This window comes from Dendrobium catenatum, unplaced genomic scaffold (assembly GCF_001605985.2).
Source record: "Dendrobium catenatum unplaced genomic scaffold, ASM160598v2 fragScaff_scaffold_1645, whole genome shotgun sequence".
Classification (NCBI taxonomy): Eukaryota; Viridiplantae; Streptophyta; class Magnoliopsida; order Asparagales; family Orchidaceae; genus Dendrobium; species Dendrobium catenatum.
Window position 1 is genome coordinate 167,677 of NW_021320107.1, and position 16,602 is coordinate 184,278.

The 16,602-nt window shown below is 34.4% G+C and overlaps 1 protein-coding gene and 2 long non-coding RNA genes across 5 annotated transcripts in view; 1 reads left to right on the plus strand and 2 right to left on the minus strand.

Moving 5' to 3' along the window:
- The window catches only part of LOC110098814 (polyadenylate-binding protein 4-like), a gene marked incomplete in the record, with an annotated part of 43,789 nt that extends 33,233 nt beyond the window's left edge, over nt 1-10,556 (plus strand). The window contains 1 exon segment of the mRNA XM_028701194.1: nt 10,317-10,556. Coding sequence (XP_028557027.1) covers nt 10,317-10,448 — 132 coding nt within the window.
- LOC110098815 lies at nt 131-4,946 on the minus strand. The gene is made up of 3 exons (XR_002303388.2): nt 3,527-4,946; nt 455-711; nt 131-370 (listed from the first exon to the last, which is right to left on the minus strand). It is a non-coding gene; the product is annotated as an uncharacterized LOC110098815 (long non-coding RNA).
- On the minus strand, nt 9,376-15,683 carry LOC110098816. Of its 3 annotated transcripts, none has more exons than XR_003703205.1 (5): nt 13,677-15,683; nt 13,150-13,601; nt 10,018-10,805; nt 9,914-9,945; nt 9,376-9,737 (listed from the first exon to the last, which is right to left on the minus strand). It is a non-coding gene; the product is annotated as an uncharacterized LOC110098816 (long non-coding RNA). The 3 variants fall into 3 exon arrangements; XR_003703204.1 differs by having other exon boundaries at nt 13,150-13,350; nt 13,427-15,683; XR_002303389.2 differs by having other exon boundaries at nt 13,150-15,683.
- Between the last annotated feature and the right edge of the window lie 919 nt (nt 15,684-16,602).

A 16,602-nucleotide genomic window follows, 5' to 3' on the forward strand; every position in this document is an offset into this window, starting at 1 on the left:
ATCGAGTATGTACGAATATTATTTCGGCTTTCTCATCACAAGTAAAATAAGAATTTATTTAAAACTATGAAATTATTATAAATAAAAAATTATATATATATATATAGTTAAACTTTCGACAATTACCTAATGATACCGAGCGCGTGCATCGAGCATATTTATTCAAAAAACTAAAATATTGCAATAAGTTTAGACGAAAAAATAACTCAATAGCAGATAGAAAACACCTACGTGTAACATAAGTATTGGTGAATCTGTGCACTAAACTTATTTTCGTCACAGAGAACTACATAATGAGAAAATAACCTTGCAAATAGCATCAATTTCTGTCAAAACAACATCATTGAGTTGGCCTTCGCTAACACCATCCCTGCATTTAATAATCGCAACTTGATTTATTAATGGTGCATCCTTAAACATAGTATGAAGCTTAAAAAATTATCACATAACAAACCTGTATAAAATAATGCAGTCAGGCATCTGTTTTGTCTTCTCAATGAAAGCAAGAGGTAGCTCTCTGTTGATACTTTAAAAAAAAATGTTAACAGTTCAAATTTCACGATCCAATAACTGTCCATTGATGTTAGACCAACCTTATTATCCCCTCCCCCCCGGCAGAGGCCACCTGGGCATTTCTAGTAGTTTTATAGAGATCATCTATAATTTCTTGGCCCCTTGGCTGTGCAGATACAAAAGCTATATGCTATGGTCCTGCAACCAAACTAACATGTCTAAGACTGATTCTTTCAATTCCCACCATGCAATGCACTTTATATGATATATATTTGTTATATCAAGCGAAGGCCTTTTCCCTAAAGAAGAGCCTCATTTGTAATCGACTGCAAATATTCCAGGATACAACAATACTATTTTTTTATTCCACATACATACTATGATTCTAAAATAATTTCTCTCCCTATGTAGAGGCTCTCACCAGTGCCAAGTTAGTAGCTTGTTTAATTTCTTTTTTTTAATTAATGTCATGTAACTTTATACAGTCAGAATAAAAAATATAGAGTTTCTATCATATTTTAAAAAAGCCTTAGATTATATCATCTACGATAATTTGTGAGTGTACAACACAGCTTGAAATACTCTTGTGATGTCATAACTGCTGTAGATGTGATCCTCTGAGACTCTCTTTCAAATGGATACTGAAAATTTTTCATTTACTTATTTTTTTTCATTCATGTATTTTTTTGATTAAAAATTACAAATTTTAGTATCCTTATAACAAATATCATGCTATCTCAAGATTATTTTTTTGCATCTGAGTTAGGTTCTGGTGATTTTCCGAGGGATTTAGAGTATTAAAGTGGGTTTTTTTTTTCAAAGACTTTAACCAACAAAAATGGGATTATCTTGGAATGTTGGTAATAATTTTTTTTTTCAAATTTTGCTTTATAAGCTCTATTGTTTAAATGCTTGGTTTATTTTATGATTATTCATTTTACTTTGTAATTTGTTATTATAAATGTGGCATTTGCTTTAAATTTGCAAATATTCAAATAACACAACTCTATAGGCCTATAAATCTTCTAGTCTTCATTAAAGAATATTTTCATATTAATTTTATCAATGCAGACATAATGGACAACACCATCATCAAATATTGGTTTTGGTTTTAATTTGATCTGTTCTATTTTCCAGTTTGAGTCATTTGCTCTCATTTATTATTTTTAAACAACACTTTTTTTCTAATAACATAACATATATAACCAGTATTAATGCTACACAAAATAATTGGTTTTATCTTAACTATTTACTTTAGATCATTTGAATAGCACCTATAGAATTTTCATATATAATGAGTATTTAAAGGAGTCTATATTGAAACAATTCGTATGCAAAATTTGTGCATACGGTATAAAATCACAGGAATTACAACAGAGTCTGCTTATCAGTTGACATATGTTATTTTCTTGTTTGATTTTTATTTTTGTCATTGCTTTTCAGATCCTACAAAAATGTTTGATTTTTCAATCATATATGACTATATTTAGACATTTATTTTCATGGACAGATTTACTCAACATGATGAAACTGTAATCCCTGTTGTAATAAATACGAGAAAATAAAATACATCAACTTATCAGTAGACTCTGTTGTAATCCCAGTAATTTTATAGCTTCTGCTCATATTTGGCATGAGTTCTTTCAACACGATCTCCTTTCAATATCCATTCTATTTGAAAATTTAATAAGTGTCATCCAAATGCTTAAAATAAATACTTAAAATAAATGCAATGATACTTGTCATATGTTATGATATTAGAAAATATATATATATTAAAAATAATAAATAAGAGCAAATAACTCAAACTAAAAAAATAAAACATTTCAAATAAAAATCAAAATCAATACTTAATAATGTTATTGTCTCATTATGTTCTCATTGATGACATTTTTATGAAAATATTCCTTAACAAAGGTTAAAAAATTTTTAAGCATGTAGAGTGATGTTGTTTGAACATATGTAAATTTAAAGCAAAATATACATTATTTATAATAACAAATTACCAAATAAAATGAACAATTATAAAATAAAACAAGCATTTTTTGACAAAAAAATAATCATTATCAACATTCAAAGACAATCTCATTTATGTTGGTCGAAGACTTCAGCAAAAACCCATCCAATATTCTAAATCCCTCGGAAGATCATAGGATCGAAACTCAGGTGAAAAAAATGATATTGAAAGCGTAAGATGACTGTTACAAGCATACCATAAATTTTTAATTAAAAAATTATAGGAATAAAAAAAATCAATAGATTGATTGAATTATTTTAATATATATTTGAAAGAGACTCTTTCAGGACCACTTCTTGAGCGGCTATGATATCATAAGTTCATTCGTTTGCCGTGCACTCACAAATTGTAGTAAATGATATAAATATAAGACTTTTGTAAATCTGATAGAAACTCTGTATGTTTTGTTCCGACTGTATAAATTTATATGACATTAATTAAAAAAAAAAGATTAAACAAACTACTAACTTAGCTTTGATGAGAGCCCGTGCTTAGGGAGAGACATTATTTAAGAATCATAATGTACATGTAGAATAAGATGTGGCTTAGGTGAGTTGAGGATTAAGCGTTGAAGAAAAATTGTTAGGTGTGTAATGATGATCGAGCTGCTGTTCCTACAATGACTAAGAACATAGAACAAAGAATAAAGAATGAAGATGTTAAGAATCAGAAGTCTGTAACTTTACTATTCATCTTCACGTATGATCTACATAGGTGATACCAAAGTATGTATAGAGCAGTTGGTTAGCAACCAACCGTCCTGATGCTATAGCAGCAATCGCACGGTGATTAACAAACCGTACTGTAAGATGGCAGGGTACGTATTTTATATACATTCCCATGGATTTTCATCACTCTTCTAATTACCAAGAGAGAGAAAATAAATTTTGCTTCAGATTTTTTTTTTAGAAAATCAAAATTCAACTCTTTAACACTTGACTTAAATCAAACAAGAGTGAGAGAAGAAGAAGATGGAGAGGATGTAGAAGAAATTACCCAAGATTAGGAAGGTTGTATGCGTCCGCTAGGGCAGAGGAAGCAAAGGCTTCGGCTGCTCGGCTAGAGCTTGCGACGGGATAGAGGGACGACGAACCGAGAGAGGGATCAGAGCCTGGGTTTTGTCGCAAGAGAGCAGGGAGACCTGCTGGGAGCTTCTTGCGAACTGGTAACAGGCGAAGGGCTGGGAGGGGTTTCTTCCGCCTGGGTCTTCTCACGAGCCGAGAGAGAGAGGGACGGGGGGGTTTCGCGAGCTTGAGGAAACTGAGAGGGGCGGGCTGTGCGAACTGGGAGAGAGCGAGCGGGCTGGGGTTCTTGCGAAAAATGAATGGGAGATGGAGACGGGGCCGGAGCAGTTTCCGCAAAATGAATGGGAGACGGAGCCGGGGCCAGAGCAGTTTTGGCAAAATGAAAGAGAAGTAGGCGGTTTGGATCTTGAGCTGCCCGAACCAAACCCACTAACAACCCAAATGCCTTCAAAATTACTACTCTGTCCTTATTCATCATTCAAAATCAAATGTTTGGATTAAAGCTTGATTTAAGAGTGATCTAATGGCTGATTAGAGTCATCTACATTAATTCAAACTCGAATCGAGTCGATTAAACTTGATATTGTGTAGATTTATATCGAAGAGTTTTGATTGATGGCTATTTAATAAAATTAGGTTTGATTAGTGTGGAATTTCATGAATTTAATATATATGAACTTCAAATGGTTTTGGTTTGATTTGGGTCGAGCCAATGCTACGTCAGTTGGTATCCACCTAAGGGAAATCTTATAAGCATGGCGTCTACACTAGACTATGAAGACCTAGATGCGAGAGATTTGATTTAGGGAATTTGACCTCAAATAATAAGGTCAACACCTAGGTTGGATAGTATGTGTAGGAATGCTAGACAAAGTAGTATTTGAGGAGGAATGAATATTGGAATTACTCGGCATAAGATCAGTAGAGTGAATACACAGGTGATTGATCATGTAGATATGAGGTTTGAGAATTTATGAAGATAGTTTGATTAGTTGAAGGTGTTATAGAGGAAACAGGCACAAGAGTAGGCGGTGGAACATTTGTATGATTATTTATGGGGGAAGTAGAGACAGGTGTGGTATTTTGCCTTAAAGGAAAATTATTTTCATGAAATTGAACATGTCTTGAGATGTAGACTTTGTTGGAGCTAATGTCAAGACATTTGTAACCTTTGGCTTGGGAAGCATATCCAAGGAAAATGCAAGGGGTGGAGCGAGGAGCAAGTTTGTGAGACAATTGAGTAGGAAACCATCGATAACAAAGGCATCCAAACACACGTAGATTTCTGCTGTTTGACAGGATTTAGGCTAAATCCTGCATCCAAAAAGCCCCTAATGCTCCGAGTTATTATCAATCCAAAGCGTATTAAAAGGATTAAAAATTAAAAGAGTAGTAAAGTAAGATTATATCTGCTCCAAGTGATTATCAATCCAGAGCATATTAAAAGGATTAAAATTTAAAAGAGTAGTAAAGTAAGATTAATCATAACAGTAGAATAGCGAGAAAGTCGTCAAAACATTAGTTACGAATAATAAAATCAGTAAGTATTCTCCTCCATTCAATCGACAATTCTATGTATCAACAGAGACTAAAACAAACGGAAAAACAAATAAATATCGATACATATCGAAATAAGCAACTCAAACAGATATAAAATAATCAAATCATGGAGTCGTTTGAGAAGTTAAATAAAATATCGAAAGAATGAAATCACACACAATGAAAAAGAAAAAAAAAACAAGTGTCGCTGATAGGAAACGAGAGAAATATAGACAACAAAGCACGCGCAATAACTACTTTCACTATCATGCATTACACTGATAAAACAAGTATAGGAAAGAGCAGCCTCGACTTGTATTGAGATATATTCTTATCCTAGGAAATGATTAGCATGAACCTTACATTTCAACCCGACTGTTCCAAACCCCAGACGAGGCGCATGAACCAGAGCCTTGCTCACGCCGACGGGAGTGAAGTTCTAGTAGCCACAGATGCTTGCACTGAAGGAGCCGCCACTGGAGGTCCGGATGTGGTTCCCGGCGTAGGCGCCTGATGGCCGGAGGATCCACTGATATGAAGCTGTTCTTCTAACTCCCTGTGCGATGGTAGATGCTGCATATCCCTTCCGTAATGGGCTTCCGCTGCCGCGGCTTCCACGTCTTCCACCGCCGCGACTAGACATCAAACCACTCTTCGGGCAGAACGTCTAGGCGATTTGTGGATCTAAATCACATGAGACCGTGTTAAAGAAGCTCGAGGTGTCACAGGCCAAACAGCTTCTAAAGACTGATAATTTCCTAGTACTGATGATCTGCCTTTTTTGGTCTTTTATATTTAAATAGATTGGTGGTTAAAGAAGCCTCCAGGTGGCACATGTCGAACAGCTTTCCTAGCTGATGTCGGATGACCTGCCATATTTTGTCTTTTAAATGGATTGGTATTTTTTTTCTTTGAAAAATTTGAGACAGGGCCCATATATAAGAAAAAAAAATCTATAAAAGAAAAGACTAAAAATAAACAAAAGATCTCACATGTCAAATAAAACAGGATTTTTAATTGGGAAAGACCAAATTTTAGAAGGAAGCATATTATTTATTAAATTTAGTTTAAGAAACATATTAAAAAAATTTTAAAAGGAGCAAAGTAGCCAAATGATTTGACATATTCTGAATACGCTGAATGATTTGGCGCATTCAGAATAAGCCAAATCAGTTGGCGTATTGAGTTTAAACAAAAAAAAATCAAATGGCATGCAGAAAGATAATGAAAGAGAGAGAGATAAAACGACGGAGAAAGAGGGCCTCCAATCTGGAAGAATAATTGAGAAAAGGAGAGATTGGGGGAGGTATTTTTTATATATAATAATTATTTAATAAATTAAATTACAAATATTAAAAATAATCGTATTAAAAGGATTAAAAATTAAAAGAGTAGTAAAGTAAGATTACTCATAACGGTAGACTAGCGAGAAAGTCGTCAAAACATTAGTTATGAATGATAAAATCAGTAAGTATTCCCCTCCATTCAATTAACAATTCTATGTATCATCAGAGACTAAAACCAACGAAGAAACAAATAAATATCGCTACATATCGAAATAAGCAACTCAAACAAATATAAAATAATAAAATCATGAAGTCGTATGATAAGTTACTTAAAATATCGAAAGAATGAAATCACACATAATAAAAAAAAACGAGTGTCGCTGATAGAAAACGAGAGAAATATCGACAACAAAGCCCGCGCAATAACTACTTTCACTACCTTGCATTACACTGATAAAACAAGAATAGGAAAGAGCTTGAGATATATTCTTATCCGCGGCGCGGACTAGGAAATGATTAGCGCGAACCTTACATTTCATCCCGGCTATTCCAAACCCCGGACGAGGCGTATGAACCATAGCCTTGCTCGACGCCGGCAGGAGTGAAGTGCCGGTAGCCGCATATGCTTGCACTGAGGGAGCCTCCATTGGAGGTCTATATGGGGTTCCCGGCGTAGGTGCCTGAAGGCTGGAGGATCCACTCCCTACTTAGAGTAGTTGACGAAGATTATTGGAAATCAATAGCCATCGTTCTCTCCTGATGAGGAGGAGACGCACCGCCTCCCCTGCCTCATCCTCTACCGCCACGCTCCCCGTGCGATGGCTGATGCTGCATATCCCTTCCATAATGGGCTTCGTTGTCTTTGTCGTCGTCGCCGCCGCCGCCACGGCTTCAACGTCTTCCACCACCATGCTGCATATCTCTTTCAGCAAATTACAGGATCACTTCAATATCTTACCAATACCGGGCTGGACATAGCTTTTGCTGTCAACAAACTTTGCCAATTTATGCATCAGCCCTTGCTTCTTCATTTTCAACTGTTGAAAAGAGTTCTACGCTATCTTAAAGGAACCGTAAATCATGGTCTATTTCTTTCCGGTGATGATCTAACACTTTATGCATATGCCGATGCCGATTGGGCTGGTGATACTCAAGACAGGAAATCAACATCTGGTTTTTGCATTATTCTCGGCAATGCTCCTATTTCCTAGTCGGTTAAAAAGCAAACCACCGTAGCTCGTTCATCCACTGAAGCTGAGTATAGAGCACTTGCCGCGGCTACTGCTGATTTGATTTGGGCTTGTCGTTTATGTGAAGATTTCTCTATTTCCCAAAAATCAACTCTCCTCTATTGTGACAATATCTCAGCTATGTCACTTGCCTCAAATCCTATATTTCATGCCAGAATTAAGCACATAGAGATAGACCATCACTTTATTCGGGATTGCATTCAAGCTCAACATATCACTGTTCAACATGTTGCTTCACCGGACCAACTAGTTGATATATTTACTAAATCTCTGTCATCTCAACGTCTCATTCTACTCAGGGACAAATTGATGGTCGAACCTCCCATCCATTTGCGGGGAGCTGATAATGATACTCATACTAATTGTGTCCAAACAACTACATAATGACTTTGCTGTGCTTCCTACTATCTGCAACCGTGGTTCTCCACTTCCCTGACTGGCTCTGCGATGTAGCTACCCAAAGGTAGTTCAGTACTTTCCATGATATGTTAATCTTGATATAAACTCATCACTGTACAAGTGAAATCAATGAAATGAATGTTCATACAAACTGTTCTTATCGTCTCTTGCTAGTTCCTGTAGGTTTCTCTTGTTCTGTATAGGATTCGAGACTTCTACAAACAGTACTATTAATTTTATAATATTTTTAATTCAACTTTAGTAATTTCGAAGCCCAAAGAATTAATCTTTAATTCTCAATTCAAATAAAAATTATTTTCACCACAAACAACCTTGCTTAAAGCTGACCCCAATCGCCATTGCCACTAATCCCCTAAGCCATTGCCACCATCTTCATTGACGACCAACACCACAGACCACCACCACTACCTCCACCACCGACAACCACAACTAATATAACTCACTGTTATCTTCACCTTTAAACTTCACATTTATTTTATTTCAAATCGAATTATATATAAAAAAAGCATTCACTTATATTTATTTCACATTCATTCAAATAATATCAAAATGTTCCTTTGCATTCCTTTTTTAACAAGCCAAACTCCTACATTTTAATTAAAACATATAATAAATTAATTATATTAAAAAATAATATTTGGTGCATAAAACTAAAATCACATTAAAAAAAAAAAAACTCAACTAATCTTCTTAATCCAGAAGATACTAATATACCAAAGAATCAGTATAAAGCGTACATCATTTACAAGAGAAATTCGCTTGATTTTTTGTAAAATAAGGAATCTGGAATGTGACTTTCAACCCTTCACTTTTTTTTCTTTTTTTTTTTCATCACAAAATTTTCATTAATTTATAAAAAAGTTACATGTGTAACTAAAATCCAGTAGGAGAGTAACAAATAAAAAAAAAAGGAAAAAAATATATATAATTCTTGTAACCTAGCTAAAAGATTTATAAAATAATCCCAAACGAAGCGTAAAACTCGATCAGGATAGCCCCCTTAGTTGCTAGAAACACTATCGAAAATCAGAGTTTGTTGTTGGGGCAACTGTCCAAGAGACAAAATTCGAATGTAACCCACTCATCGTTATCTAATTCCCCATAAGCCAAAATAAATTCTGGAGCTGAAACAAAATCAACTCAATGAAGTTGCCACCAGGAACAAAACCAATCCCAAAAATAAGACAGTAGATAAAGAAAGGCAGTTCTAGGAGAAATTGTTCTGTGCGGACTCCAGTTCTAGGACACAACAGGCCCAAAAAATTGCACTGTCCCAAAAAAAAAAAAAAAAAAAAAAAATTCAGACTTTCCAACCAAAACCAGAATAAGAACAGAAAGATTCAAACCAAATTTTATGTATCGCAAACTCAAAATAATGTGCTACAAAAACAATGAAAGACATGATATCTGCGACATCCAAGTATTTCTACGTATGCTAGCGCAAACTATATCCCTGTTAGCACAACAAAAAACCTAAAAGGTAATAGTTCTTTAAATCATCCATGGCTTATCTTTTAACAACAAAACATCACATCCTTGACGTTTTCTTTGATTGCTGGAAGCGTTGAAATAGCCGCAGTTCACTGTCGTGTTACTCCCCTATGTTGAGTTGATCCAGATTCACTCTTTCCTTCCATGTAACACCGAGCACGGAAAGCTGCAAGGTGTGCATAGTATGCTGGAGGAACTGCAAAACAAGATTAATAATGTTCATAAATAAGTCAATCACAAAAATCTAGAGGCAGATTAGGGGATTCGAGCCCAAGTGAGAGTAGGAGGAAGGTTTTCCATCCACGGTCAGGTCACAGGCCTGATCTCAACATAAAAATCAAGAGTATGGAAAGAATAGTTTATGACAACAACCTACTGATATTGAGCGCGTGCATCGAGCAAATCTGTACAAAAATATAATATTACAATAAATTTAGACAAAAAAATAACTCAATAGTAACAAATATATACAACACCTTAGGTGTAGCATAAATTGTTGGTTAATATCTGCACCCCATTCGCAGAAAAATTGTTTTCATCATAGAGAGCTTGATAATGAGCAGGCCGACTTGTGCCCTGCAAGTCTTTGTCATTCGAAGCAGCCATACGAGCAGAACCCAACTTGTTAAAGTTAAATACAATAAATATATTTTTAAAGTTAATAGAGCCTTTTGATTTTGCAAGCTATTACAACACTTCTTAGCTCTTTTGATCATTAATTGAAATTATGTTGCGGCTAATGCAGGCAGATCTGTCTGCTAAAATAACTGGGATATTGTTGGAGATGGATAACTCCGAATTGCTATTGCTGTTGGAGTCGCCTGATGCACTTGCTGCAAAGGTGGAAGAAGCTGTTCAAGTATTGAAACTCTCCAAAACTCAGGTGAGTGAACTGATTAGAAAATAATAAATATAATGATTAGAAAGTTAAGTATCTTTGGTGATCATAACACTCGTGCTTCAAACCTGACAAATTCAATTACAATATATATATATATCAAAGTTGTTAACATAACTATCATCGTTGTGATTATTCTTCCTGACCATCTATAAGGGCAATTAAAATGTCCATATAAGAAATTTTAGAATCATCAAACTTAAGAACAAGATTCAAACATCAATAAAGTAGTTGATCTATAAGATATATAAGTGCAATAACAAAAAATAGTGTTCAAGAATAAATTTAAAATCAAATGTACTAACTTGCCTAATGTCCCGTCATCTAAAATGTGGCCTCATTCCATTTATATTAAGAAGTTGAATCCTGATCAAGTACATAAAATACTGCAATTTATTTATAAAAAAAATAGCTTCACAAGATTGGTGAATGCTTCACAGGACTTGTGTATCCTGATCAAGCATATAAAATATTGTAATTAATTTATAAGAAAAAAATCAATAGCTTCATAAGATTGGCGTATCATGAATTTTGATCTGCTTATTCAATAATAATAAAAAAAAATGAAATGTCAGAATAAACTTAAATTTTTCATAAAAGAACTGTAATTAAGATGGAAACATTACAGCTTTAGAAGTTATGCTGGTCCGCTGCTGGTATGATCATACGGTTGGAAGCCTCCCAACTGGCACTCTCTGTGGATAACATTGTTGGACTGGTTGTCTTCTGCCCTGAGGAGATAGTTTTTGGCTCATCTTCATTGGCTATGATTTTGGTCTTTAAGAAGGGGTTTAACATTTCTTCTCTGAAATCTATTGGTCTTTAGTCTTGCTCTTTTAGCTTTTTGTACTGTTTTAGTAAAACTCTTCATTCTATACCTGGTATAGAATGAAGTTTACTTTTCCAGTTTTCTCTTCTTTTGCTTTGTTGTTACTTTCTCTATTTGGTTTGTTTTTTGTAATTTTTTTTTAATAAAATGGGCTATGCCCCAAAATTTCCCCATAAAAAAGAAAACAAGATCAGTAGATACATGTATATAAAAAAAAAAAAAACAATAGCTTCATCAGATTCATCAATTCCCAATTTAAGTCTGCCTTTTCTGGACACTTCCACCATATCATTAGGAAATTTTTTCGTATTTTCCTATTTTTTTAGCATTGGATAGGCTACGTATCATACTCTAGATTTATTTTACCTTAATTAAGGAGAATGAATTTAGAACATTTTCCTATTTTGCATATAGAATCCTTAATTCTTTCATATATAAATTTATATAAGTTTGAAATTATTAACTGGAGAAACACGTCTCCTAATATTATATTTGTGTAACATCATGTAACAAATATGGTATTCCAAGGTGTTCCAGGTAAAAAATATGGTATTAAATTTAACTTGGTCATACCCCAAGGTGTTCCATGTAAAAAATATGTTATTTTTATAATTTTTGCATCATTCTCTTTCATTTGTATATTATTTTAGATTCAAGCAAAATGAGGACGTTAAGCACCATATATGCTATGAAAATTATCATAAAGGGTGAGAAGATTATGTTGTGCACTTGATCAGTCCTCTTGTTTTCAGGTATTTTATAATATAAATTGTAATATCAATGAATATTAGATCCACAATTTTTTATTTTATAATCAGGTATGCGTTCCCTAATTTTTTTAATTTTATAACATACTCTGCAAATTTATTAAAATTCATTTTTAAATGTATGATTAAATTTATTTATATGGATCTTTATATTCTTATTTATAAATGATAATTTTAAATATCTTTTGTTAGCATGCATTTTCAATATCTTGAATATATTTTAAAAAATCATTATATTTTTTTAACTTACAATTTAATTGAAAATCTTAAAATAAACTTGGACTATTAAATTATGTCGTTAAATCGTCACAGTGATAAACTTATAAATTTCGTCACTTTATTAAAGAAAATATAAATTAAACATATTTAATTTAAATTTCCATTATTTTTTTTCTTAGTTTGGGTCAATATTAAATCTTATAATTCTGTTGATCTCTATCTTCCTATGCTGAAGATCCTATCATTGCCGTCCATAGAATGCAAAATTGTTTGAATCATTTTTCCTTAGAACATTTTTAAAACATAGATTTATTTTATTTTTGTTATTTCGTCAAATGTATTTAGAATTTATAATTGAATTTAAATTATGCAAACACCTTTATATTTTGTAGAATAATGTCCTGTTTTTATTCATACTCACTTAGTAAATAAGACAACTATTATTTTATAAATTACTTATCTCATTAGTAATTTCTTGTAAATGAAGGTATTTTGTGAAAATTATAATTTAATAAAGATGTGGGACTATATTCTTGATGGAATGATTGCATCTTTAAATGGCAAAGCCTAAATTATTTTAAAAAAAATATTATGGAAACATTTTGTTTAAAATATTTATTGTTTAAATTTAATTATGTGTTACATATTTCAATACTATATATTAACCTTTTTTTTAATATGCATTTCGTATTTTTAAAATTTTTATGACTATTTAGTTAATAATACTTAATATTTCATATTTTTAGATAAAATATTCTCTTTAAAGCATGAAATTGTACATCTATTAGTTCAATTTAAACTCCATTATTAAAAAGGTAAATAATTAAATAAAATTTAAGTTAATTAACCAGTATATTCATTTTTAATTAAAAATTACAAGAAAGAACAGCCTTACATTAGTTGGGGCATTACTCATCAGAATAAGCTTGCCGGCATGCATCGAAGACCCAAAATTGTCGACCCAGGGGATCACTTATGGTTTTTACACCTACCCCCTCCCAACGACGCATTGATTACTACCATCTCGACTGAGTCGAATTCCTTTGATATTTCATGACAATTACCTAATGATATCGAGCACGTGCATCGAGCATATCTGCTAAAAAAACTAAAATATTGCAATAAGTTTAGACGAAAAAATAACTCAATAGAAGCAGATAGAAAACACTTACGTGTAACATAAGTATTGGTGAATCTCTGTACTAAACTTCCTTGATTTATTAATGGTGCATCCTTAAACATAGTATGAAGCTTAAAAAACAATCACATAAGTACATAACAAACCTGTAGAAAATAATGCAGTCAGGCATCTATTTTGTCTTCTCAATGAAAGCAAGAGGTAGCTCCCTGTTGATATTTTTAAAAAAATGTTAACAGTTCAAATTTCACAATCCAATAATTGTCCATTGTTGTTAGACCAACCTTATCATTACCCCCGCGGTAAAGGCCACTGGCCACCTGAGCTTTTCTAGTAGTTTTATAGAGATCGTCTATAATTTCTTGTCCCCTCGGCTGTGCAGATACAAGAGCTATATATTATGGTCATGCCAACCAAACGAATATGTCAAGACTGATTCTTCCAATTCTCACCATGTAAATGCACTCTATACGATGTATATTTGTTATATCAAGCCAAGGTCTTTCCCCTAAAGAAGAGCCTTGTTGTGGGCTAAGATATTTGCGGCGGTAGAGTGAGTAAACTTCTTGTCTTAGTAATGCACAGATATCAAGCACACAAGCAGCAAGAGAGAAAGCAAAACACCCAATCTTTTTTACGTGGAAAGCCCAAAGAGGGAAAAACCACGGGGCATCGCCCAGGTGAAAAAGTTCCACTAAGTTTAAGTGAATTACAAATATTGACCCGTCCCTTGACTTAGGAGCGGTCAAGTTACGTTAGTTTGGAGAGTTAGGCCAAGATCTGGCAACTATCGGGCGGAAATCCGTCAGTGTCCGGGCAGAAGTTCGGTCGACTAGGAAAGATCCGAGAAAAGTCGGGTGAGCGTACGACGTCACTCGGCTGCTAGGTGGAAGTCCAGAGGCGTTCGGTGGTGATCCGACGAAGGTAGAGCTGAAGTTCGGCGGTGGTCAGCAGCCGGGCGGTGGTCCGACAAATGTCGGGCTAAAGTCCGGCGATGGTCGACGGCCAGACGGTTGTGGTGGAGCTCTAGTGGCTTAAGAGCTCTCTCCAATTTCTAAAGAAAAGTTCCCTTCATGTAGAGAGTGAGGGTCTATTTATAGGTTTTCATGAGTGACACATCCCGTAAATATAGAGAAGATCATTGGTAGGTTTGGAGTGCTCCATCAGATGGTCCGTATTGATTTCTATGATCATAGAGCATTTATCGGACATTTGAGTGCTTAATGATATCAGAATTTGATGATCTTAGACTCGTTGGATTTGTCTCGTCGAGCAGCTCAATTCGACTATAAGCATGCCACGTTTGGAAGCTGTTTGATAATCCAAATTGTAGTTTGAACCTTCCAAAAGCGCTTCATGTCTTTGATTTGGACCCATTTGAGCTTAGATTGTGTCGAATTTGGTGTCGTTGGGTTTGTACTTTTGAGATGATCAAATCGAATATAAATTTGCTTAAATCGGAGTTTAGATGATCCCATTTTTAATTTTGGAAGTTTCCAACTTGATTTTGCCTCGAGATTCGTGCTGGATCAAGACTATTTTTTGGTGACATATCAGTTGCCCCCCTATTTTTGGACATCAAATATTGCAAGGTCCAAGAAATACTTGTATAATTTCAATATTTCGACGTCCAAAAATAGTGGGGGAAGAAGGCAAGAGAGAAGAAGGAAGAGAAGGAAGAAAGCTACAGCCGCTTAGCTCCTCCTCGAACACCACCGGAGTATTGCCGCACCATTGCCGTAGTTCTGCCGCACCACTGCCGGACTACCAAGGGACGTCGGAGTGCTGCCGCACCACCGTTGTAGATCTGTCGCACCACCGTTGTAGATCTGTCGCACCACCGCCGAACCACCAAGGGATGCCAGAGTGCTGCCGCACCACCGCCTAAGTACTGCCGCACCACCACCGTAGTTCTACCGCACTACCGCCGGACCACCAAGGGACGCCGGAGTGCTACCGCACCATCGTTGGACCACCAAGGGACGCCGAAGTGCCATCCAAAGCTGAAGTACCCCCTGACACTGAAGTGCCACTACCGATCGACCGCTTGACACCGAAGTGCTGCCGGCCCACCACCTGACAGTGGTGTGACGTTGGACTTTAACAAAACTCTCAGTTGATATTTGTAATCTGGTCATCTTCAAGGACGAGTCAGACCATTGTACTTTCCTCAAATTTTAGTTGAATCATTTTCAATTGTGCTAGGCCCCGTGGTTTTTTCCCTTTCCGAATTTTCAACGTAAAAAATATTGTGTTCTCTGTGTGTGAGCTGGATATCCGTGCAATGCTAAGGCGTAAAATTATAACTCTATCACCGCGTATATTCTAGCCCGCAACAAGCCTCATTTGTAATCGATTGCAAACACTAGTGGATTTATTCAAACTAGGCCATACCCCATGGTTTTTTCCACCTTTTTAAGTGTTTCTATATAAAAACTCTAGTGTATCATATGAACGCTACACCCACTCTTTTATCTAATTGTGTGTTGGATATTTATACAAAGCTAAGACACTAAATTTTATATTTCTCTATCGCCGAAAATATTCCAGGACACAACAATACTACTTTTTGTATTCTACATGCATATTATGATTATAAAATAATTTCTCTCCTTATGCAAAGGTTCTCACCAATGCCAAATTAGTCTGTTTAATTTCATTTTTTTAAAATTAATGTCATGTATCTTAATACAGTCAAGATAAAAAATATAGAGTTTATATCATATTTACAAAAGCATTAGATTTATATCATCTTGGCGATTTGTGAGTGCACAACATAGCTTGGAATGCCCTTATGATGTCATAAGCATTCCAGATGTGGTCCTGAGAAACCCTCTTTTAAATAAATATTGAAATAATTACATTTACTTTTTGATTTTTTTAATTACTAATTTTTTAAATTAAAAATTAAAAATTGTTGGTATCCTTATAATAGATATCTTATAATCTCAAGATCTACATTATGGTCAAGATCTTTGGATGGGTTTAGAATATTGAAGTGTTTTTTTTTTTCAAAGTTTTCGAACAAGACAAATGAGATTATCTTTGAATGCTGATAATGATATATTTATTTTTGAGTTCAAGTTTTGCTTTATAAGCTCTATCGTTTAAATGCTTGGTTTATTTTATGGTTGCTCATTTTATTTTGTAGTTTGTCATTATAAATGTAGCATTTGCTTTAAATTTACAGATGATCAAACAACATAACTC